The sequence below is a fragment of the Numida meleagris genome, chromosome 1, assembly GCF_002078875.1.
Source record: "Numida meleagris isolate 19003 breed g44 Domestic line chromosome 1, NumMel1.0, whole genome shotgun sequence".
In the NCBI taxonomy this organism is placed as follows: Eukaryota; Metazoa; Chordata; class Aves; order Galliformes; family Numididae; genus Numida; species Numida meleagris.
Window position 1 is genome coordinate 23287831 of NC_034409.1, and position 24942 is coordinate 23312772.

At 41.3% G+C, this 24942-nt stretch overlaps 1 protein-coding gene across 2 annotated transcripts in view; it reads left to right on the top strand.

Annotated features, from left to right (window-relative positions):
- The window catches only part of FAM3C (family with sequence similarity 3 member C), a 29863-nt gene continuing 13908 nt past the window's right edge, over positions 8988-24942 (top strand). The window contains exons 1-4 of one of the 2 annotated variants that reach the window (XM_021384820.1): positions 8988-9144; positions 19455-19542; positions 20567-20638; positions 22486-22546. In XM_021384820.1, coding sequence (XP_021240495.1) covers positions 22534-22546 — 13 coding nt within the window. In that variant the 5' untranslated portion in view covers positions 8988-9144; positions 19455-19542; positions 20567-20638; positions 22486-22533. The remainder of the gene's footprint in view (positions 9145-19454; positions 19543-20566; positions 20639-22485; positions 22547-24942) is intronic. The other variant, XM_021384819.1, reaches the window with a different exon arrangement.

Consider the following 24942-nt stretch of genomic DNA (forward strand, 5'->3'; position numbering starts at 1 on the left):
GGTGATGGAGTATCTCTCATTGTTAAATAGACAGAGGAAGCCAGTATGCAAAAGACTTTAGAAAATAGGATTAACTTCAGCGTGATCTTAACACATAGCAGAAATGGTATAAAAAAGACAGGCTTCCACTTAGAGAAATCGGCTATGTAAATATAGTTCAGCTTAGAGAAATCAGACATGTAAATATAGCACTGGAAAGTCTACGGGGTAGCAGATCTGCAGGGGAGAATGTAAGGGCTGTACACAGCCACAGCCTAACGTCAGTCAACAAGATTGATGTGGCAAAAATGGAAAAAACCGTAATGTAAGAGAGCTGTGTGCCATGAATAATTTTGTGTTGGTACTGCTGAAATGGAGAGTTGTGGCCAGGTTTGGGGATCATGTTTCAGAGAAATTGAAACAACAACAACATCAAAACAGAGAGGGAGAATGAAAGTCAGGAAAACATGCCTACAAACAAGTGTTTAAGTTGAGACATGAATACAAGCCCAACAAACTGTGAACAGATGCAAGAAAAGGAGATTAGGAAAACCCCTGACATCAAAGGGTACCTTTTCTGAATTACTCAGAAGCTGCATCTTCCTTTATCTCATGAGTTCTTTCTTTCCTATGAACACTTTGAAACAGAGTTAAGTATTCCCCCAGTGTCATTATATGAACTAAAATTTAAGCTATCTGTACTTGTCATCATATGGAAATATATATTTTTACAAATGTACTGAAATGTATATTGTTTTTATTCATGTGTGCATCAGAAAATCTGTAGCACTGGGCTTTTACAGCAGCATGAGAAACAATTAAAAGTTTTTATGTATGAGGAATGAGTGCCCTGCTGCAAAAAGGAGGTGTCAGTTCTGACAGGATACCTTGCTTAATAGATCGTTGTTGAAACAGGCTGCACCTCATACCGTACTACTTTGACTATTGAGGTAAGCCTCCTTCAAAAACATCTGAGTTTCATAGAATCATAGAATCCTTAGAGTTGGAAGGGACCTTTAAAGGTCATCTAGTCCAACTCCCCTGGAATGAGCAGGGACATGCACAGCTAGATAGATCAGGTTGCCCAGGGCTTGATCGAGCCTTGCCTTGAAAGTCTCCAGGGACAGGACATCCACCACATCTCCGGGCAACCCGTTCCAGTGCCTCACCGCCCTCACTGTAAAAGATTTTTTCCTTATATCTAACTGAATTCTCCCCTGTTTAAGCTTGAAACTATTTCCCCTTGTTCTATCACAACAGACCCTGCTAAAAGAGTCTGTCCCCTTCTTTCCTGTAGCTGCCCTTTAGATACTGAAAGGCCACTGTCAGGTCATCTCAGAGCCTTCTCTTCTCCAGGCTGAACAGCCCCAGCTCTTTCAGCCTGTGTTTCAGAGGCTCTGTCAGCTCTCTAGTAGGAGGAAGTACTCAGTGAGAAATGTTTTTTTCCTTCAGAGTTCAGAAATCCCCAGTGATTATCACCAGATGAACAGAAACTCACTGCTACATTTGTTTCACTGTTCAGCAAGGCTGAACCTCTGCCCCAGCTGGACTGCGAGGATCTTCTGACGTAGAGTTTTCTAGCTCCAGCAGAGCCAGAGCCTTACGGCATTCACTGTTAATGTTGCTGAGTGACTTGGAGACTTTCAGGAGTTGCAGTGAGATTTGTAGAGGCATAATATCAGCAGGAAGATGACAAGTGAAGAGTATCAGAGGGCACAGGGGTTAACTGAGGAGGTGACGCTCCAAGTAATCCCAGAGGTTCTCACAGTTCTCGTTCTTATTGATTCTAGGCTGGAAAATGCTTAATCTGGTCTCTGGATAAATCAATCTGGCCTGAAGCCAGCTGCATTTCGATCTGCTTCCAGTAGAAACAAAGCATGATTGCTGTGCAAGCTATATTTTTCACTTTCTAAGCCAGTCAGATACCTCTGTTACCAGTTCAGTAACGGCTTGCGATTAGAGCTAGATTGTCAGCCCTTTTTCAGGGATATGCCTGTCAATAAACAGTGAAGAATGCAACTTCTTTTCTGTGGTCTAGCGAAGCACAACAGCAGGGATGGAGTGGTTATCAATGTCTCTGCATTTTTTCTCTTACTTATCATTTGAGGCTTAGAAGGATGAGATCCATGCTGTTGACATGTGTATGTGAGCTGGCAGAATCCATAATTATAGAGGTTGCTTTCTATTTCTGGATAAAGTTTAATGTTTTTATTACAGTACCACCTAAGGGCCCAACATCGTACTGGCTCTACCCTGAAGTCTGAGCTCCCTTGTCTTTTTGCCCCATCACCTTGAAGGCTTCTTGACAGGATGGGATTCTCCCCTCTAGAAATGCATAGACGTGGCAATTAGTGACAACTGTTCATGGCTGGTAAGACAGGAAGAGCTGTTTTCTTGATTAAGCACTAAGGGGTGGGTGGTGATGGACAGATTGTCCATCATAGTGCACATTTCTCATGCAGTTACACAAGTGGGAGGAAAACAAAATGATGGTGGAGGCTAGAGGCATGTGACTACTGGCAACAGGAGGACAGCTTGCGTTCCACCTGCAAATCTGCATCTGTAAAGTAGATTTAGAGCCCTGGTAGCAGCTGAGGGGCTGGGGGCTCTGTCCAGCAAAGCAGAGCAGCAGCAAAGCCTGACCTCTCAGCACCACATGGGGGAAGAAGCAAGCCTTAGTAGGGGTAAACTTCCTGCTGTGGAGAAGGTCTCTATGACTCACTTGCTGGCTAAGGGAGGTTGTTTCTTGATGAGGCTTGAAGCTGAGGTACTGAATTAAGACTGTTAAGACTTGTTGGGCACTTAGACTTTTATCCTCTGCTGCTCTTCCATGTGACCAGCAATAATACTAGCAAGGGAAAGCATTGAGCATATCAATTACATTACAGGTTGTGAGGGTCAAAGCCAGGGGGACCTAGGCAGTTTTCTCCTTGATCCTGGTACAGAAGAGAAATCAAGGGTTTGAGGATATGTTGATAGATGCTGCAGATCATTGGGTGGTTGAACAACTGGCATCAACGATTTGTTTTGTTTTGTTTTGTTTTATGACTGTGGGGCTCTGTGAGTGTCAGTAACAGCTGGGAAGAGACAGGAGCCACCTGATGAAGTGGGGCACAAGTCACACTGCCAACTGGCTGGGCAACCTGGTGAGGAGAGCTTTAAACTGGAAATGACAAGATGATGGCCCACAATCAACTAAGGAAGTGGTGGACCACTTTGGCAAGCAAATTGCATGGGATGATGTGGACAAGACACCTTATAATCAACAGAACAAGGTGAAAGGGCCCCAATTAAGCAAATGCACATAAATAAGCAAGTACTAGTATCACAGCATTATCAAGAAAGCTCTCATTACTTTTTAGGCGTATCAGTGTGACTTGGTGCCCATCTGAAGTACTAGTACATCCATGCAGGCAGCATGGATAACCAACAGGGGGAATTAAAGATTGCAGGAGGAATTAGAAGAGTTGTGACAAGCAATGAGAAGTTCAGCTGGAGACCATTATCCCAGATGTATCAGTGTACACATGAGACTGATACTGAGTCCAGCACTGTTCAACTTCTTTATTAGTGACCCAGATGGTGGGACAGAGTGCACCCTCAGCAAGTTTGCTGATAATACAAAATTGGGAGGAGTTGTTGACACTTCAGATTGTTGCCATTCAGGGGGACTTCAATAGGCTGGAGAAACTCACAAAATGAGATTCCATGAACTTAAGGGATACACAAAGCCCTGTGCTTGAGAGAACTAGCTCAAGCACCAGAAAACGTTGAAAAGCAGCTTCTCTATAGAGAAGGACCTGGGAATCATAGTGGGCACATTTGAACATGAGCTAGCAATAAGACCTCATGGCAATGAAGGGCAAGAATTTCTTGACTTGCATTAGGATGTGTCATCCACAGGTTGAGGGTGTGATCCTTCTACTGTATTCAACACTGATGAGGCCACATCTGTAGTGTGGGTTCCAGCCCTGGGCTGCCCAATACAAGTAAGACACAGTTGCACTGGACTGAATGCTCCAAAAGGCCACAGAGATGATTGAGGTCTTGGAGCACCTGTTATACTAGGAGAGGCTGAGAGAGCTGGGACTGCTTAGTCTGGAGAAGGCTCAGTGGGGATCTTCTCAATGTGTGTAAGAGGGGGGCAAGGACAGAGAGTGAAAAAGATGTAAGCAGGCTTTCAGTGGTTCTCAGTGAAAGGACAAGAACCTATGGGCAGAGAATGAAATAGAGGAAATTTTATTTAAACATTAAAAAAACCCAGACTGTGGAGTTTCCATCCTTGGAAATAATCAGAACTTGACTTCAGAAAGGCCTGAGCAGAGTGGCCTTTTCAACATGTTTTGCGATACTGTGATACTGTGCCAAAACAGGTTAACTGAAGAAAAGTTACAATTAGCAGGGACTACTGTTATTAACCTTCAGACGGAGGTTTAAAAACCTTTCAATTCTCTCACAATAGGAAATATGACAATATAAGTGCGTGTGTCGTTCACCTGCTTTTGGAATGCAATTCTACTGCACTGGTAAAGCATATTATTAGCTTCTCACTCATTTTTATTAGTGATTCATATAAACTAAAAACCCATTACTATACAATTATCAAATTTAATAAAGGAGCAGGTATCTTACATTTAAATATACTGCCTGCAAGGAAAAAAAAATAAGGAACAGTATTTAATAAAATAAACAGAAATAATATCTTGCTGAAACAAAGCATTAATAACCGTGAACACAGGCTGTACGTACTTCCTATGTGAAAGTGTGGTACCTGGATAAGTTTCATGGTGTGGAAAACCATGTTAATGCAGAACACTGAACATGAATGCTCACGACCTCCCACAGTGCAACTCATGAATACACACAGTACAGTGTCTCTCTCAGGACAGCTACAACTTCCAGCTGGTGATGCTTGTTCTTGATCTGAATGGGTACGATCTCAGTCTTAAGTACTCCTCAGAATCTACTCATCTGAAATGGGAGCAGTGATTTTAAGGACTTCTAAAGCTCTTCAGGAGACTGCTTAGATTCAGTAACGTGGTAGGCAAGAACCACAAGATCTCCACATCTGCAGATCAGCAGTGTTGGAGGAGGTTGCCATTTTGCTCTTGATCGCTGCAGGCACATTTCATTTGGTTCTCTACCTCACTGCAAATTGCTTGTAAGTCCTCAAGCCAGCAATATTTCACTGCATCTGCACTAATAACTGCATACCAGATGCCAAGACAAACATTCATTGGTCCAATATGGTAAAAAGGAAAAAAAAAATATTACCTTCCACTTCTGTATAAATGGCAAAATGGCCTTTCTTCATTGGCATCAAACTGACTGTTTTCACAAGAATATTATATTTCATAAAAAGTTAATGGCACGACATAAAAGGAGCAGCTTTTCTTATGTTCAACTTTAACAAACAGCATAGGAAGTTTCCCCAGTCCTGCACTGACAGAAGACTTTGTTCTATACTGTCGTCAGTATAGATGAGTTAAATAATAGTAGGTGTATTCATGCAGAAGAAAATGAAGAAAGAAAGCCTTTAGCGTAACTGTGATGTTATTTAAGTAATTGCAATTATACTGATGCCAGTGGAATTTTGCCCACTTAAATACATATTTCCTTTCATAATCAGATGCACTGAACTTGAAACAAAGATGGATATAAATAAAGGGAAAAGATTTGAAACTTTTGATATGGTTGCACCAGGAGTTGATTTTGATTTACTATAGAAATAATAGAGGATGTGAAATAACGGTCAGGATAAGTGCATCAATGGCAAAAAGGCTTTTAGAGGTGTTCAAATCCATCCTCTGGACTCAGATTGTTATAGAAAACAGGTGACACCAGGAAGAAAGCTATGAAATTTTTAGGGAGCAATTTTCCATACATGTTCTTGCCTGTTTGAAAGAGATAGGAGAGGGGAAAGGAGTGGGCTTCAAGTTGTGTTTATACATTTCCATTTATATTTACATTTAAGTGACTCATAAGTCAGTGAAAATCATATTTTTCAGTTGTTTCTATAAAGATTATCTGGAGCATTCTCTAAGCAATTTCTACTTTGTTTTTTTTCTTCTTTCTTTTCCCCTTTTTCCTTTTTTTTTTTTTTTTAAAGATTACCTAGGGCCTGCATCTTACTCATTTAAGATAGCACTGTTGTACTGATCCTATCAGATGTCAAGATAAGCGTTTCCTATGATAGTGCTACTATGTTAAGAACATTAACTCTCATAACACAGATTTTCCAAGCTTCAGAAAGTGAAGTGTCTGCCAGCACTCTGAGGCTGGCTTGTTCAAAACCACACAGTAAGATCAGCTAAGGCAGAAGCATCAGTTTATAGTACATAAATGTAAAGTTTATGCTTACAGTAAAATGCAGTTTTAAAAAGCCATCAGGAATCACTTTTATACCAGAACAGAGAATCAAGACTGGTAACTGATTAGTAGAACATCTATTGCCAGGAGCAATAATCAACAGCCTGAAGATAAAGTACCTGAAATGGCTTGCTTTCATACTTTATCTTGTTTCTATTTATTTATACCCATTAGCCTTGGGGTGTTAAATAAGGCATGTGGAATTATGTAATTCTGTATTACTTAACTTTTCTGCAATTACTTGAAGGCAACGTTTTCATTTTCTTAAAATGAACATCATGCAGTGCTATAATTTCATTCAGTAAAAATTAACAGCTGTGAGAGATGCAAGAAAGTAAGTTCAAGACATGCTATAGACACTAGCAAAGAAATGCATCTGAGGTGCGAGTTTCAGGTTAGGCCAACAAATTCATTTTTCTTCAGACCCCATATACGTGAATTCTTAAGACTCTTTGGTGTCTGACACTTGCAAATTAAATATTTACAGTACTGTTGGTTTTTCTTTTGTTGTTGTTGTTGTTTTTGCTTTTTTTTTCCTGAGGGAAAAAAAAAAAAAGGTTAACTGGGTTAACCTCTCAGGGATCTGTAGATTGCTCCAAAAGTAATATTAATCCTCCTATTAATTGACACGAAAACTACAACAAATAGGATGCATTACTTTCAGGGTAGCCGTTGTACAAGAGAGGCTTGTTTAGATGAGCAGTATAATTAATACATGTCAGCAAACTTCCCTTGGCTTAATTCATAAAAAGGGGTCATTATTGCTCAATGCTGTCCCAAGTTCCTCTAATTTTTGTTCAGGAGCTTTAGTGACACATAGCAATTGTATCTTTGTCACAGTGGCGCTTGTACATGCCCAGAGCACTGCACACTGCAGTCAGTTATTTGTCATGTGATATTTTAAAATCACCCCCCTAATACCAGTGGTTGTGATAACAACCAGAATGTGGAAGTACTTCACTATACAGCAACGAATGATAAAAACAATTTGTGCAAAGGTTGCATTTGTAATGCCACTGCGTTCAGCTAATGGTCTGATTTACCGAAGACCGACTGTGATTCTTTGGTAATGAGTCATTAATAGCAGCCTACCTTCAGTTCATCACAGCACTGGGCATAGTAGCCTCACACACAGGCACCTGGACAGCCTTCCTCAGCCACTGTGGGTCTGGAGTAATCCCTCTTTGGGCTCCTGCCAGCTGCTGTATTTCCACAGAACAGCAGAACCCTGACTCGTCATGCTCCATGAGTTGTTAACACCTTTTCAGTCATGTAAATGATTGCTGTTATTTAATCACGGCCATTCTCAAGTCTTATTTAACTGTGAGATAGATATATTCTGAGGTATTGGTTACTGAGCAGATAATATTATTTCCTCTTTTAATAATTTGATACTTATGTTATCTTTTTAAAATGGTTATTCCAACTGCAAACATTTCCTTATCAAAGACCCAACCTCCTTTACCACACTGACCTTATGAGTCAGCTGTGCAGTGTCACCTGGTACACAATCAGGGGAACACTGCAATAATGTCAAATAAAGATATATCCATAGCAAACATTTAGAAGTAATAGCTATGAAGTCCTTCTTTTCTATTTCTTTGCTCCTTCTGACATTATTGTATGACTGAAACTTTAATGGGTTTAGGAGAACTTGCTGAAGAAATTACATGGCTGCCATTCAAACAAGCATCCTGCACCCAGGAGCAGCTGGTATAAAAGTGTGTTATTTTAAACCTGTCAAAAGAAAGATGTGTTGACCAGAGATGGTTAAAGTAAGACATGGAAACTTCCTTTTGTCTTCTGGACTTTGATGTTGAGTGATATGCCCTATATTTTGGCTGTGACTCTGTTCCCTACAAAGAAGAGAAGCACCACACTGATTTTGCAAAAATGCTCTCTTTGTGGTTTGACAGCAACGTAATTGAGTCTGGCTGTCTGCTGAGTGCTTTCTGTGAACACCACAGCAACAGCCCAGCTGAGGGAGCTGCATGAACAGAACCCTTATTCCACGAAGTACAACTGTGAGTGCCCTGCCAGCCTGCCTGCACCAACTCATGGCGGGGTTAGATGGAAACCAGCACAGAAAAAGGAGAAAAAATAAAACAGCAACCACAAAGCACAGCTAAGGGAAAGGTATTACCTATTCTTCTTCTGAAATAACTCAGATCAGCTCTGTATGAAGAGTTAAAAAAAAAAAAAAAAGGATTTTTTTTTGGTTTTAAATTGAAAGAGAGCAGATGATTAGATTGGATATAAGGAAAAAATTCTTCACTCAGAGGGCAGTAAGGCGCTGGCTCAGACTGCCCAGAGAAGCTGTGGATGTCCCATCCCTGCAGGTATTCGAGGCCAGGCTGGGTGGGGCCCTGGGCAGCCTGATCTGGGGGTGGCAACCTGCCCACGGCAGCAGGTTGGGACTGGATGGGCTTTAAGGTCCATTCCAACCCAAACCGTTCTGTCATTTTAACATTTCCAGGTGCGCGCAGCCCCATGCTGTTCTCCGTTGAACTCGTGACTGCAGAAGTACAAATGTAAGCAGCCCAGCCCCACACCCCGCTGTCAGGACGACCCTCCCCAGATCGAGAGGCAGCGGCTGTAGACGGCGGCGCCACCGCCGCGGGCCCGGTCCGCCACCGGCAGGGGGCGGGCACGCCGCCTCCTCGCCTTCCTCTGCCCGTGCGACGGCGGCAGAGCTCCGCTTCCTTCTCGGTCGCCGGCGGGCGGGCCGGGGCAGCCTGCGCGGCCGCTGAGCGGAACGGAGGCGCTGCGCGACGTGGCGGTCGCCGCCCATCGCAGGTAGGGGCCCGAGACCTCCGCGCGGTGCCCGCGCTCCGCTCCTGGGGCGGGGGTTCCTGTCCCGGCAGCAGTGCCTAGCTCCCCTTTCCTGGCAGCCGGACCGGTGCTGGCCGCCTGCCCCCTCTCCCGGTTTCCCTCGTGGGTGCAACTTTTCCCGGCCCTGTCTACCCTCCCTGCCCCCTTCTTCTCTGCCGTGCCAGCGGCGTGTCCCCGGGCGGCTCTCCGTGCCTCCCTCCCTCCGGTGGAAGCTGTCCCGGTCCCTCCCGTGGGCTCTCTCCGGCGTGGAACAGCCGCGGCGCTGGGAGTGCCCCCCGGCCGTCACGGAGCGGCGATCTCCGCCGTCTGTAGGGGGAGGCGGAGAGGGCTGGGGGGGCTGCCGGCCACCGGGGTTGAGCGTCCCGCCGAGGTGAGAACAGCGAGCCGCTTCCTCTATGGGCAGCGTTTTATAGCTGAAATAAAGTGGCTGAGCACAGAGGTCTGCCTTTTCGGCGGTCTCTTCCTTCTCTCGAGTGGTGGGGAGGTGGGCGGCGTTGACAGGTGAGGTAAGGCGCAGCTCTTGTTGGAGCAGAGCGGTAAGGGTAGCGTTACAGCAAGCCGTGCCGAGCCGGTGGGGCAGAGTGCCGCGGAGCCAGGGTGCAGTGTACCTGTCGGAGCTGCCTGCGTGCCTTCGCTTTGGGCTTCTGAGCCTTTAAAGCAGGAAAAGGCACGGTTATGTTATATGGGTGCTGCCGTACCTCCAGCTGTGCTTATGCCTGAGCTGCTGGCAGGCTGTGTAACTCGGTTCTCTCTCATTCCGTTTTCTCACCTTTAAAAGCCTGATTGTGTGGTTTAAGTGATAATAACGACTTCTGAGCTCTGTGAAATGTCTGCATTTTGGTATCTATACGTGTATGTAAGAGATATGAAGTACCTTTATAAGAGATGCGTGCCCTGTCACGCCATGCACACCTGGAACCCCCAGTGTTCTTTGCAGGTGCGCATAGCTGGCAGCTCCTTTTTGTCTAACAAAGTATACACTCGATCCTGATATCCTAACAGGAGAATAATATAGGAAGAAACCAAACCCACAGCAGGAACAGCTAGTTAATGTATATACACAACTGTTGTATTTTAAAGCATGTGAGGTAGGCAGGGTGTGACCGGAGCTCATGAGCAGCCCCCTCCGGGCCCAGCCGCAGGGCAGTCCTGTTCAGCAGCACTTGTGGGTCTGTTGGCTGTCACGGTTTTCTGTGTGTGAAACAGGTTTTGTAACTTGCTTTAAGCCTGATGCAGGCTCTTCCTATGTTAACAGCTTGGTGTGTCTTGTGATAAAGTCTCACGGCCTGAGGATGGAGGAGGTGCTCGCTTTGCGGCAGGCCATTCTTCCAGCTGTGACCATGTCACAGTGAGTGCAGAGTGGATAGCTAAATAGCAGAGTTACCTCGCAGTGCCCGCAAATTGCTGCCTAGCCTCTCTAGATGCAGCCCGAGTGGTCCAGGGTGTGCAGGCTCTACTTATAAAGAGAATGTTTTCAGCACTTTAAGAAAAGGGTCATAATGTAGAAAGAGTTTGAGAATTTAATGGAACTTCAACAAGCTGATGTTTAAAAGGTGAGCTGTTCCTGCTGGATGTTTTGTTTCTGGTTTTGTTCAGAATGCCAGCATAGCATATAGAAAGTCCCTCTCGTATATAAGACCCCAAGATGGATTGTACTGTGTAAGTTGCAAAAATACTACTTTGATTATAGGTTATTTTGTAGCATAAAATTAAGCGTCCATAAGATGAATGTCTAGCAGACATGGGGAACTTGCTGCTTAAGATTCAAATTATTCAAGTAGAATTGATGTGTATGTTCAGTTTTGAGGTTTCTCACAAAAATCTGTTACGGACGTTGAGGATTTAAGGTCTAATTACTGTAGACGTGCATGTTTGCTCAGCCAGTGGCCTGCTGCATGAGCCTGTGACAATCACTTTGCTATCAGCAGCACTGGAATTACTGTGATTGTTTTATAGTTTAGAATGATTTATCTGGGAATGATTTCATTCCCCAGGAGGTTCATAAATCATCTGTTTTGCTTCAAGAAAAATGTAGTCAGAAATAGCTTCAGTAATCTTACCTTCTTAAGTGAAGCTTCATGAGATGTCTGGGCAAATCTAACAGCCTGTTCCTGCTATGTTGTGGCAGATCTATATACATCTGGCAGATGTATATTCATTAATTCCCTTTTACTTGGTTAACTTTCTTCATCAGTGAGCAAAATCTCATGACATACGCTGGAAGACGGGTGGACCCAGCCTAACTCCTGAAGTTCACATTTTGTAGTGCTACCCAGACCTGATGCCTAGTGACATGATAGGGATGAAGAGGAAACTTGCTGCTTAAAACTTTGTTTTTTTTATACATCATCATTTTCAATTTGGATGCTAAAACATTTATAAACAATAACTAGAGGATCTGGCTTCCAACTTGATCTTCTGAAGGGTTGTGACTAACTACGAATCCAAGCAGGGCCTTGTCATGTTTTTCCTAACGGTACATGCATCCCGAGAGGACTTAGACTTTATTTTCTTTCTTAAAAGAAAGAAATCTTGTTCTGTATAATTTATGTCTGTAATTCTGCCCTTTATTAGTTGGGGTGCTTTTTGAATAATTTGTATCTTCATTTGTAAACAGAGCAACTTAACTTTATCTAGTTCTTGTTGGAGCTCAGTACCAAGAGGATATGGGTGAGATTTTGTGGAAGAGAGAAGCAGCTTTGTAAGACTACTAGGGTGGAGGGAGCTGCTGGAGTGGCTGGAGTGTACTATCTCTTGCATTTCATCTGTGGAGCTGTTGAATCAATTTTAATGGTGAAAGTTTACATTGTGTTTATATGTACAAAACATACACAGTAGTTCTCTTGAGAATGTCTTGAGAATCCAGTTAAAATCTTCATTAATGTCAAAATAGGTGACATTTACAGCCTCCCTTCTCTTCAGTAAACTTGCTCTCTTACTGTGGTTGGTAGACTTTCTTCCCTTCTCCTGCCCTTTCAATAACAGCAGGAGAGACCTTTTTCTTAATCTGCTGTGATATCACTAGTTAGTTGATTCATCATTTAACAAACATTTAAGCTGGTGAAAGCTCGTACTACTGCCATTAGAGAGCTTCTAACCTGTTCCTGGATCAGTGCTAGAGAAGGCACGTGTTCTCTGTCAACATATTAATAACAGTTAGGATATGTAGGATAAAGCTACTTTGTGATCTTACTTAAAAGACTATTGAGCCGGTTTATCACTGTGTTATAGGAGAAAACGTCTGTCTTTCTAAAAATAAGAGACGTGCTTAAAAAGTAATGTAGAAAAGGTGACAGTCATTCAGCCGAAGGCACTGCAGCCCATAGATTCCTTTCAAGCCTTTATGTGAGGACCAGAAAGGGCTTAGCTTTAGTGCTGGCTTCTGAAAGGAAGATTTTCTCCTAATGAAAGCCCAAATAGCAAGTGAAGGTCTCAGCTAGGTGGACTTGGGACAGAGGAGCGTTGGTACCACTGTAATGGGGCTGAGCACCTCCAGGTTGGGCTCCATCCGAAGGATGGTGATTTAGTGGGCATGGTGGTTGTGGGTCGATGGTTGGACTTGATTATCTTAGAGGTCTTTTCCAGCTGTAACGATTCTATGGTTCTGTGGCTGATGTGCTCAGTGTTGGCAGCTGGAAGGTTGCACCCAGTCAGAAGGTGGTTATGGTTTTTTGTTCTGGTACTTTTGTGCTCCAGTCTAGAAATGCAATATTTCTTGCTGTCTCTGTATATCTTCTATAGAAATAAGTGAGTCACTGGAGCTGTAAAGGAGTTCCTTTCCATTTCTGAGTGTTTTCCACTCCATCTTTCACAAATGGTTCTCTGCTAACATGAACCAGGAGCACAGACTTGCCTGTACCTCAGGAGTCCTGCCATTCTAAGCCTATCATGGAGAGTGATGGTTATTAGTTACTGACAGCAATCTGATATCTGCAACGTGACCCTATAGTGCAGTGTCCTGTAGTGCCCCGCTGTGTGTTGGTCCTGCTGTGCTCTTCTGCCCCTTCTTCCCAGAGCTGATGCTTGATGCTGTCCCTGCAGGTGCTCTCCACAGCTGGTGGCAATCAACAAGGGGCCAAAGCCAACGCAGCCGTGTGTGGCAGGTGAGAATGGGCTCAGTGGTATAGCGGGGGATCCTCTGCCCCTTAGAGGAAGGAGAGATACCAACAGTGCTTTGAGCAGCAGCTGTTGCTGTGGAGTGCTTTCCTCAGAGACGCATCCCAGCTTCCTAGTGAGATCAGCTTGCTGCTGAGCAAAGGTTAAAGCTCTTCTCCCACATAAAGCCTCCTCAGTTCATGCTGACCTTTTGTTAAAGAAGCTTAAATGATTAGTAGTATTTTTTTTTTTCCCTCTTGTCTGTGTTGGTGTCCTTTGCTGCTCTCAGTACCCATAATGCTGTCTGCCTTTCAGAATCCCTCAGAGCTCCCTGCATGGCTCTGCAGTGTCAGAGTGCAGCTCTGTGGTGAGGTCAATGTGGCATTCTGTGCAGTGCGTGAATCTCAATCATGAGATGATGAAATCATTCCGACATCTTAGAGTTAGTATGTAGAATTTGGTTGTGCTTGTGTGGATAATAATGCGAAGAAAGTAGCTCTACCATTCTGCAATAAATTTGGACCTGCAGAGGAAATATTTGTAATGCTCTTTTTCTGTTCTGCTTTTGTGATGCCTCCATTCAAAACGGGCACTGGGATGGAGTGGCATGCTCTAACCGTAGCCTCAAATTTCTGCGGTGTCACATGTGATTGTATCAAGTCACAGTATTTATTTGTACGTTAATTGTTTTTCAGACCTATTACCTTTCTGTTTGGTAGCTCTGTTGAGAATTGCTGTAAAGAAGGGAGTAAGGTGCACAGTAGCAGTGCATTATCCTGCTATTCCAGGAAGTTGTGGAAGCTGTTGTACATTTGAAACATATACTGTATTGTGGCAATACACTGTCTCCAGTAAGACCTTATGATCTGGCAGGTAGATGCATCACACATTTATTTATTGCTGGTGTGGAAAGATTATACAGATTTTCCTGTATGATGAAATCAAGGTGGATGCTTTTTTTTTTTTTTTGTTAAGAAACAACAAATCAGTAGTTTTGAAATGGTGGTAGTTGCAGCAGTGCTTCAGTTACAAAATAGTTCATCTTGTGAGAGGAAATAATGTTAAACCTTACCTCCTCTGTTATAACTCTGTTCTGAGACTTACCTACTGCTGCGGGATGAAGCTAGAAGTGAAGCAGGTGAATGAGGTTTGCAATTTGTCCTCAACAATTTTATCTATCTGAATTTCTCTGTGTAATTTTATCCAATCCTGTGAAATACTAAGGCTAGGAGCTCCTGTAATAGGGCCATCAGTAGCTATGGACAGTTGACTTTGTCGCATTTAAATAGCATGAATTTCAGGGATCATAACTGAAGGCCTGTTTAAAAAAAAAAAAATACACATCAGTGAATTTTGTGTGATATTATGGAGGAGTTCTCAAGGTGTGGATTAGGAAGAGTTGACAGTGCTCTGGAAACAGACTGTTCTGTGGCCCTTTTCTTTTAATATAAGGAATGTAGATGGAGTTTCGTTCTTAGCAGGAACAGGACACCTTAGTGCTTCTATCTCAGGCTTCCAAGGATTCAGGAGGATTTTCCTGTTTGTGAGACTTGGAGTATGTGTGTTGCCCAAGGTGGAAGTGCTGTGTTGATGCCAGTGGCAGGAGCTTGCTGGTCAATAATTGGACACCTCCTTTGGGAAACGTTTGTTTTGCACATCAGGTATCAAACCACACTTGCAGAGTCATGTTTCTTCTCAGATGTATTTCCTTTCTTAGAAGTGAAACCACATAGGGGTATGAGCAAGGTAGGTAATTCTGCTACAGTTGCACTTCCTGCTTTTAATTTTGGAGTTAGGTGTGGCTTCATCTGCTGAAGGTGTCTGAGTTTTACTTCTGCCAAATGAAGCAAAATCTTGTTTCAACAACCAAACGTTTGAGGTCTAGTTGAGAGTTGTCAGAATACCAAGCTGAATACACTTCAGGTGGTGTCGTTTTTGTAGGATCAGTTGTCCCTAAGTTGTTCTGTGCAGACAAACCTTCAACCTCCCTGTAGAGTTCTGCCATAGCCTCAGGGAATTTGTATGGATGTAGGGGTAATTGTAGGAAAAAAACTGCTCAGGTGAGAGGCATATTAGAAGGCACAAATGGTGCATGATCACACAGTAAAAATTGAAATACTGTAGTTACTTTTTTAAGATAATTCTTTTCTGTGTCTACTGTTCAGTTCAGTTTCAAATTAAATACATTTTGTAAAGGTGGTGGAAATCTACTGTTAGTCTGGCAGAAGGATGAGCAGTCATTTTGGTAAAGAAATGTGTCTTGTATTTAAACGGATCCTGTTTGCAGCTTAGATTCCTTCTCTAGGTTAGAGTTGGAATAACTTCTGTAGTCTCAGCTGTTTGGTTCGTGGGATGCAATAATTCAGGTTGGCACAACCACTGGTTTAAAACCAGAGCTCAGGTAAATATAGCGAAAGCTAACACTGAAATACATGGTTCACTTTGTAATCTCGGGTAGAAAACCACCACCATTCTGAACTGCTTGAAAACAACAGACTGGAATATCTGTTAACAGAGGCTGTGTTAAACAAAAGTTTGCTTTACTGTTTGAACTTCACCAGGTATTGAAAACATCAGATGGCATTTTTCTATGTTTTTTTTCTGACAGGAGAAAAAAAGCCTATCTGCGGATCACTGAGGAAGGCAGTCTGTGCTGCAAAAAGCAAACTCTATCCTAATCTAGTTGTGACTCAGAAATAAAAATAACAGCTCAAGTCGCTTTTTTCCTTCTATGCTAATTGATTTTGATTGCTCATCTAATTGTATTCCTGTGAACTTGGTAATGCTATAGATAACATTAGTATATGCATAATAACAGATATAGTAGGTAAAAACAGAAGTAATAATATTTGACCATTTTCCTAAAACATTTGCTTAGGTGAGGAAAAAATTCCCTCTGAATTTAATTCAAAGCATCTCAAGCTGATACAGAGTTAGTATTACTGATCTGCTTACGGGTTTGCAAGTAGTAGGGTAGAAATATGGAGTTACTATTGAAGGAGCTGCTGACTTGCACTTTGCAGACTGCTGCCCAGGTTATGAAGGCCTGCCACTTGTTTCTCCTGAGTCCTATAGTGATTTACAGCCTTCTATTCCTTTCTTGTTTAACCTCGTGGATGGGACTATTTAAACGAATGTATATTTTATTTTAAACATTTTAGCTACTGACAGCTTTTTACATATTTGTAACAATTAAGAACGGTCCATCTCAGCGTCTTTTAAAACAGTTTTTAAATTACTTCTTGGTGGTGAGAGACTGGGGTGTCTGTTGCATGCTCTCTTGGCCTCCATGCTGCCTTGCAAAGCAAACCCGATTCTTTTAGCCCTTTGGTTGTTAGGTTATGTAATTGTTATCTAGATTGTTCCACTGGGGATTATGCTTTAAGATAGATCCAGCATGTATTTTTTCCTAAATCTCAGTTGAGAGTCTAGATGACTTGTAGGCACAATACAATAATTGCTTTTTGCTTTGCACACAGCAGTCCTGTTGATACAGTTCACAGTACAGTTCATAACAAGCAGTTCCGTTTTTGCAGCAGTACCACATCATTGACCCTAACATTAGAGAGCTGCTATATGCTCTCAGATCCTTTTTTTTACCTTACTGCTACTTGTTTGCTGCACTTGATGACCTTTTTGAAGTGTATTGCTTTCTGCTTTGTTAAATACCACTGCTGATTTTTTTGCACCTTTCACTAATCAAGGAAGGTCAGGGTTCAAAATTATCTTGACCTTCTTTATTCTTGTTTCTCATTTCTGTTTGTTTTTGTGCTTCTGTTTCATAAATGCTATTTAAATGCATTATCAAATTGCTGATAGAAGTACTGTTATCCTGGGGAAATGGGAATGCACTGTGCTAATTTACTTGTTTTCTATTATCCATTAAAAACATTTATTGCAATTCTACTTTGGGGGGAAAAAAAACAAAAACAAAACTTAAAGCTCTGGTCACTTGCAATCTGTTGATGACTTTAAAACTAAGTAGGGCAGAGGCTGTGCCCAGATGAGATGTGTCCCAGAGCACTTGTCTCTGGCCAAGAACATTGAGCAAGGTTGATATAGAATTAACCACACTGAATTGAATTCCTCTCACTACAGAAATCTGGGCTTCATTCAGTATTGTAGGTGTGACAGTATTAACAAAACCGTTTGCGTGCCTATATGTGTGCTTGTATTTCAATGGCTGCCATACTTAAAACAATTTCCCCTTGCACCCTGATTCTAGGAAGCAAATGACTTGCTTGATGAGCATTGTGTCAACTACCTGAACTCAGGAAGTCCCCAGTCTTAGCGTATTAGGTAATTCAGAACGTCTAATAAAATCTGATGATGATTTTTTGGCAGGAGTATAGGCTTATAGTTTTCTAAGTGAAGTTACTGTGTAGGTTTCCTTTGTGAAGTTTCTGGCAGAGTTCCCTCCAGAAAGACAGATTGCTTCTAAAAGCAGATATCTGATGCTCTATAGATTGAAGCTGGTATTACCATATAAAAGAATATATGCAGCAGCTCTGTGGATGTATATTCTGAGTTTGTCAGATTTTCATCGTCACCCCCCCCCCACGAGTTTATCAAAAAGTGGAGCAACAAACCAGAAGTCTGCTGAACGCTGAAACTGAGTGAATGGTAAAACATGAAGGTGCGGAAAGCACTTTACTCTTTCTTTTCTCTTTCTTTTTTTAATCTCCTGTTTTTTGTTTGTTTCTTTTAGTTCTTTTATGTTAAGCTATGTGTTGCATTTTAGACTGCTACTTGGAAAGGCTTTGACACTGGAAATCACAGCATCTGGAAAGTGCCCCTGCCTCAGGACAAAATGCAGTGCATGAGGATGGGTGGAGGAGAAATAAGCAAACAGTAACCTCAGTTCCCAACTGTCTTTCCACATATCCATTCCCTAGTACTTTGCAGACAGAATAAATAGCTCTTTTCTGCATGGATGGGTGTGCAGCTTCATGCGGTGATCTGGACAATGGTATGATGGGATAACTTCTTGGCTTCTCCAGTTCACTGAACTGTGTGTCTTTTGCTTTCTGTTCTGAAGGAGTTGTTACTCAACCTGTGCACCTAGCGGTAGTGAAGGAAGAGTGTCTAAACTCACTAATGTGGGTTCTTACTTGGCTGCTGTATTTCTGCTACTTTTTTTTCAATGAGTAGATCAGATTCTGCCACTTCAGGGAACTTTCTGTGTCAGTTTACCTAACAAAGCATTCTCCTCTTATCTTTTTGCTACTCAGTGCTTCAGTTTCAGATACTGGAATTTTATCATGTTACTGAGTCAGCATGGCCGAATAGCTGGTCTTGCCTGAAGGTTGATATCATCTAGACTCTACAAGAAAAATATCAGCCAGCTACTGACACTATTCTGGTCTAACAGCCTGTAGACCACAAACTCTTATTTTTATGCTCTTTAAAGTGTTCAGGGTGTGGATATGACTTCCTGTAGTCGAGAGAGCACTGGTCTGAACTTCTTGCCACCGATGGTTCTATAAATGTTGGGTTGTGTAAACTGGCATTTACAGGTGACAGGAACTTCAACAGGTAAGGGTTGTTCTGAAGAGAAGACATGCCTGCACCATTAGTGAAATTAGTGAACAAATTAGTGAATTAGTGAAATGAAAGAAAAGGAAAGTGTGGTCCTCAGGCCTTGTGAGAAATTGCACAAGACTTCTTTTGACAAAGTAGGAACACTGGAAATTTAGTAGGCAATAGGAAATCTGCGGTGATGTTCATCTTACGGATTAAAGCGTGTGCCAAGTACAGAGATTTGACTGTACTGTTTATAAGTAGAATTTGTTCTGACTGTTAGAACACCTTGGCTCCCGTCCATGGTAGATGTAAACCTGCAATTATTGTTCCTCCTTCTAGTATAGCATTTGGGAAATAATAAATTCCTTGAAGTGGAAGAAAACCAGCTTCTGAAAACACTGGTTTTAGATTCTTCTGTGGATAGGTTTTTATTTCAAGGCACTTGAAATGAATGGTTTGGTGCCTTTTCACCATCCCAGTTGTATTCTTTGACTGATGTACCTTAACATACTGCAGTGAGAAAACAGTCTGGGGGGAAAGAAAAAAAAAAAAAATCCATGTTTTACAATTGTGCACTATAATGCTTCCCCAGTTTCACCTGCTTTTGACTTAGAGCTGTTGTTCACTTTTGTTGTCTGTTTCATGTACTCTTCCAGGCCCTTGTTTGTAACGGGTTCTGCTTTAGTCTTCAACTGTCTGCCTGTAGATCCTGTTAGAGACAGCACCTCCTGCACACTAGATATGGTAAATATGAGCCTTGTACTGCCTGACAGAAATAAATTATGTTTACATCATAATGAAGTGGTTGCTTATATTATCAATGACACTTGTAAGGCAAGAAGATACTAGGGTTGTAATGCTTGTGTCCCTGCTTGATTGGAGTGTTATGTCAAACAGGAGGAAAAATAGTGGGTTTTTTGGCTGGTTTTTAATGTTGGTTAAATGTTTTGCTTTACCTAATTTTGAAAGAATGTTGTTGTTGCTGTTTTTATGTGTCTGAGCTAGCTTAGTTTCGTACTTGTTTCTAATGTTTTAAAACTATCTCAAAGTAAGCACTGTTAGAAATTCCTAATCCACTTTTATATCATGTCTAAATTCCAATTAGGAAATCTAACGACGCAGAGTGACAGTCAGTGAGTGTTCATAATGGCTAATGGGCTGTTCTTTAATTAAAAATAATGTGGTAAGATAATATTGTATTGGAAAAGAACATGGTGTTCTTAACTTCTCTTGCACTTGGAAAATTCCATGCAACGTATGTCCGCACTGCACTGTTCCTGTACTTATTCTATAGATTGAAGGGGAAAAAAAAATCACTTTTTGGTAATAAAATATAGTGTGCCCTTATTTAGGAAAGGAGTATGTAACTTCTTAAATTTCTTTCAAATTGAGGCATAATACTTTTCATTTTTTCCAAATCATGGAAACGTTTGAAATTTAAGACAAGCATCTTATCTGATTGCAGCAAATGATGACTGGGGTCAATGGACACAGATGTTGGGATGAAGGCATTCTGCAGTCGAGGTTGCATGATATGTTTGTTTTGAATTTTTGTTTCTAATCTGATGAAAAGAGGGAACTATTTTTTCAGTATGAACTTAAACAATCTTTTGGTTATTCAAACTTGGTAAATTTCCAAGGGTGGGGAAGACGAAAAAATAACTTAGAATAATTATATTCATTAACGTTTGAATGAATTTGTCATATCAGTTGGTCACTGCTTTTAATTATTTGTATCATTACCCAAGGATGTTTCTCTTGTCATCAGAATGACGTCGCTGCAGAAATTGAAGCAAGATGAGTGCTGTGGGTTCTGCTTGTGCAGGCCTGGAGAAGTAAGGTATTAGAGATACATGTAAAATGCCAGGTTCTCTTTACCTTTTTAGAAGACAGACAAATATGGATCTTTCACTGAAAAAAGATACTATGGCTATAGAATACAAGTGGATATAAATATAACAGATATAGCATATTAAGGACATGGTATGAGATAATCTTTTAAATAAACTGTAAGCAGTGGATCATAGTGATGGTGTTTTTGGTGAAGAGTATCTAGGCACATAGATGGTTGACCTTAAAGATACTGATTCAATTGAAGGCAAAACATTAGTTAATTATGTTTTCCTCCCTGGCATAGACTATGAGAACTATCTGGGCTTTGGTGATGTTATCAAATGATTTGCATTTCCTGACTTCTGGTAATAGCTTTTTCAAATAATTTCTAAAGATAGGTTGGTGGGTTTTTTTGATTTTTAGAATTGTGGAGTAGGACTGCAGAACATTAGGGATGCTGCGGCTTTTGTTAGGTGGGTGTGGGACACCTCCTTCAATTAAAACGATTCTTACATGTGTTCAAGTTCAGCCTTGGCATAGATAATCCAACAAGATTACGGTATGCTTGCCAGTCTTTCTTTTTGCATACTAAATGCAAACATGCAGTAAAATGCAAATTAAATTTGGAAACACTTTTTTTAGTATTCAGAAGGCCATGCTGACTGCAGGCTGTTACTTGTCTGAAGACCTCAAATATTTTTGAAAGTAACTGAGAGTTCTTTTCATATGATCATAAGAGTAGAGGTAGTAGTGTGCTACTTGAACTGCTTTGTTTCCAAGCAAAATTTAACTTCACTTCATTTAAAAAATAAATTATGTGCTTAACCTGTTTAAATACAGTAAAATGAACTGCTGTTTTAATGGATTTATGGTACTTTGTCAGTGAAGATTGCTGTGTTTGCCAGACCTGATCTGTGGGACACCACAGCAGTGCTGGGGGTGCCCAGGGGCCACACATGGTTGGCTGCTTTGCACTCCTTGAATGAGGAGTAAGGGGAGCCTTGCCAGACTTGTACAGAGCCTGTGTGGGATGTGCCTGGTGCGGCCAAGGACTGTGCCATTGAACGGAGCCAGCAGCAGCAGAGGGTGAAGCACTGGGTGCAGCCCCAGAGCTGTGAGGAGGAGGTGGGGCCTGTGAGGAGACTCTGGAGGTTGTGGCACCTTTCAGCTGACTTCATGTGGATTCTAAAGAAGAAACTTGAGGGTGTTTATGTGGCCTGTGCTCACAGGCAGTGATTTTCAGTTTACTCTGAAATAAGTAGTTCTAGGGTTGTTTCTTCTGCCTCCATTGACCATAAGGTGAATCTTCTGGATGCAGCTGTGTGTGACAGATGCGTTGGTGCTTTTCTGTAATACGTGGGTGTTTCAGTTCCATTGAACATAGTTTGTGCAGTATCCCAAAGGACAAAATGCTTGATCTTTTCTCTCGAGTATGTTTTGTTGTATTAGATTACTGAAAATCAACTTAACACCCAGATGTCACTAGAGTTCTGGAACAGCACCAATGGAATTGCTTGCTTTTAACTCAAAGCCTTAAGGAATTAAAGCCTGCTTAGATGCAGAACTGTTAAATATTTGCCACAGGTTAATTAACAGAATTTGTAGTAATTTTGATGAAATTAAAGTAATAGCTTTTAAGATGGTTTGTTTAATAGAGTAACAAAGAAAAGCGATACCATTGCAAGAGATCCATCTTGTATCTTCTTCCCTTTACTGTGTTAAAAGTTAAGTCTTCAGGACAATCATCATTACTATTCCAGGCTAGAAAACCCATGGTATTTCCACAGTTAACACATCATGAAATTGCTTATTTGATTGCAATTACAATTACTTTTTTCTTTTTTTCCTCTCTAGGTGGCTTTTTTTAATGCAGTAGTGTCATTACGTGGCTGAAGACTAAACATGAGAATAGCAGGTAAGCACGCTCACTGTTATCCAACTTTTGTCATTTGTGGAATAAGGTGTGGACAGCTTTAACAAGTTGTGACAATAATAAAAGGTTTTAAAGTAAACATAAATGGAACAGCAACTCCTGTTCTGCCAGTTAACTGAAACTTGTTTGAGAATTTGGGATGGTCTAAGAGGGAACAGCTGGTTACAAATGCTTTGGCTTATCTGCAGAGGCTGCTTACGGTGCCATGACGTGATCTTTTGCTACTAATCACGTAAGATGATGAACGAATAAGGAAATGATGAATTAAGGGCTTCTTCCCTGCCCCACACAGCAAACAAAAAGTGCTATGCACTTCTTAAATATAGTATCTGAAACTTCCTGAATGGTTACAGACAGTTTGAAAGCTGTAAAGCCTGTTAGTAAAGGTAATATTCATTAGTACAGCATTTGAGAAGCTGATTTCATTAGACAGAAGGTGTAGCAGTTATAAAAATAAGATCTCATTGCCAGTATAATACTACAAGAAAGTATTACCTTAGGCTCTTTGCTTCAGTAGAATACCCTATACATTTGTGAGCAGTCTTGACATTCTGATGCACTGCACTTTAATCAAAAGCGATAATTAACATTGCGAAAAGAACAGCTGTTGACTTCCCTAGGAGTCAGCACTACTTTCTTTTCCAGGAGGATTGCACATTAGCCTTATTGATGAAATTAGTCCTGATTTTTTTTTTTTTTTTGTTACTACTGTTCAGGCAGTTGTTAGATAGTGTACTTACGGAGCCTCAGTGAGCGTAACTGGGAGCAACCCATTAAAGCAAAACTGCTAAAGAACTGGGAGAACACTGTCATTTTTAAAAGATTGACAAATTGTGTGGAAGATGACTTTCCCAAACCTTTCTTCTTCCCCATTTCACCCAATTACTTTTGTTACTAAGACCTACGAACAAAAAGATATAGCAGCTCATATAGACTTAACTTGTAGCAGACAGGCTTGCTTTTGTTCAAATACTGCAAGGATATTCAAGATTTCCTACCTCCCTTAAGTGAAGGGAGCGCTTAAAATTCAGTTGAGAGGGGTCAAGATAAAGGGAGGAGAGGTCAGCCAGTACTCATACTGAGTACTCGTTCATCTTGCATGCTATCTACAGAAACAACCTGCTCTTCAAGTACCACTCCCCAAAATCTGTTACAATCTTATTTTCTTGTGTAAAGTTACTTTGAGGTCCTTTTTCCTGCTTCTTAATGTGCATTTGGATCATCTGTTTTCTCTAGTTCTTGCCTGTGGCTCCCTTTCCTTCAAATGCAATTGTCTTTGGAGTTCTGTTGTAGTGTTTTTAAATTCACTTTGCATCTGTGTTTTCTTACATAGTGTACGTATACTCACACACGTGCAATGGGAGAGGAAGTCCAAACTGCAAGCAAACAAGAGTCATATATTTTTTTTGTTTCCTTTTTTGGCTTTTGGAAAGATTGTTTAACATCTTTTCATTCTTATGAAGGCTGAGTAATCTGTCTATTTTAAGATTTTTCTGAACAGCCTAGTTTAAGATTTGAAAGAGCACATAATCTTTTTTTTCTGAAGGATTTATTTGGCTGGCCATCTGAGGAACAGAAGCATGCTGTAGTGTTGCTTCTTCTAAACAATTCTACATACCGAGGTCAGAGAGGAAGTTGGTATGTTCATCAGATGCTTTCTCACTTAACTTCTGCTCTCAGATGGTCATTAATATACAATAATCTGGGACCAAAATATTGTGTAAAATCTGTTGCTGAAAATGGCAAGGTTCACTGTGGTACCACATATGTAGGTTTCAATTTCAGATTTAAGTTGCTGTGGTTGTAGGCTTCTGCTTTTTTTTTTTTCCTAGGAGGTGGCTTGACCACTCAGTGCTGGGTTAAATTAGGCTTGTTAAAACTTTAAGCTACCTGAGCCCATAACATATTAAAAATGAGAAAAGTGAGATACTGCTTTTTATTACTTTTTAAATTAGAACTTTAACATTTCCTTACTCTTGTTGAAGACCAGTAGTTTAATTTTTTTTAATGTAGTGCTCAGGCCTGACTGACAGGCCAAGCTTCAGTATATCAACAGATCCCTAATAACTCAGTCTAGTTATACATTACAACAGAGGTGTATTAATCTGAGGGGAAAAGCAGAAAGGGAATATTTATAAACAGTGAGAAACGTGTACATTTGGCTAAGAGCAGGGAAGTGAGATGGGAGGGAGCAGAGCTTTCCACTTTGGACAGCAGCCGCTAAAGTCAGCTTAGTTCACCTTGCTGAGCTGGGTTTTCATGATAAAGTCTCTGGTTCCTCTTGGTTGTGGAGGTTGGTAAACTGTGATGTCAGGCAACATGGCATGAAACACGGAGAAAGAACAAGGTGAGATTTCATGTCTGAGAGCATGGTGTGT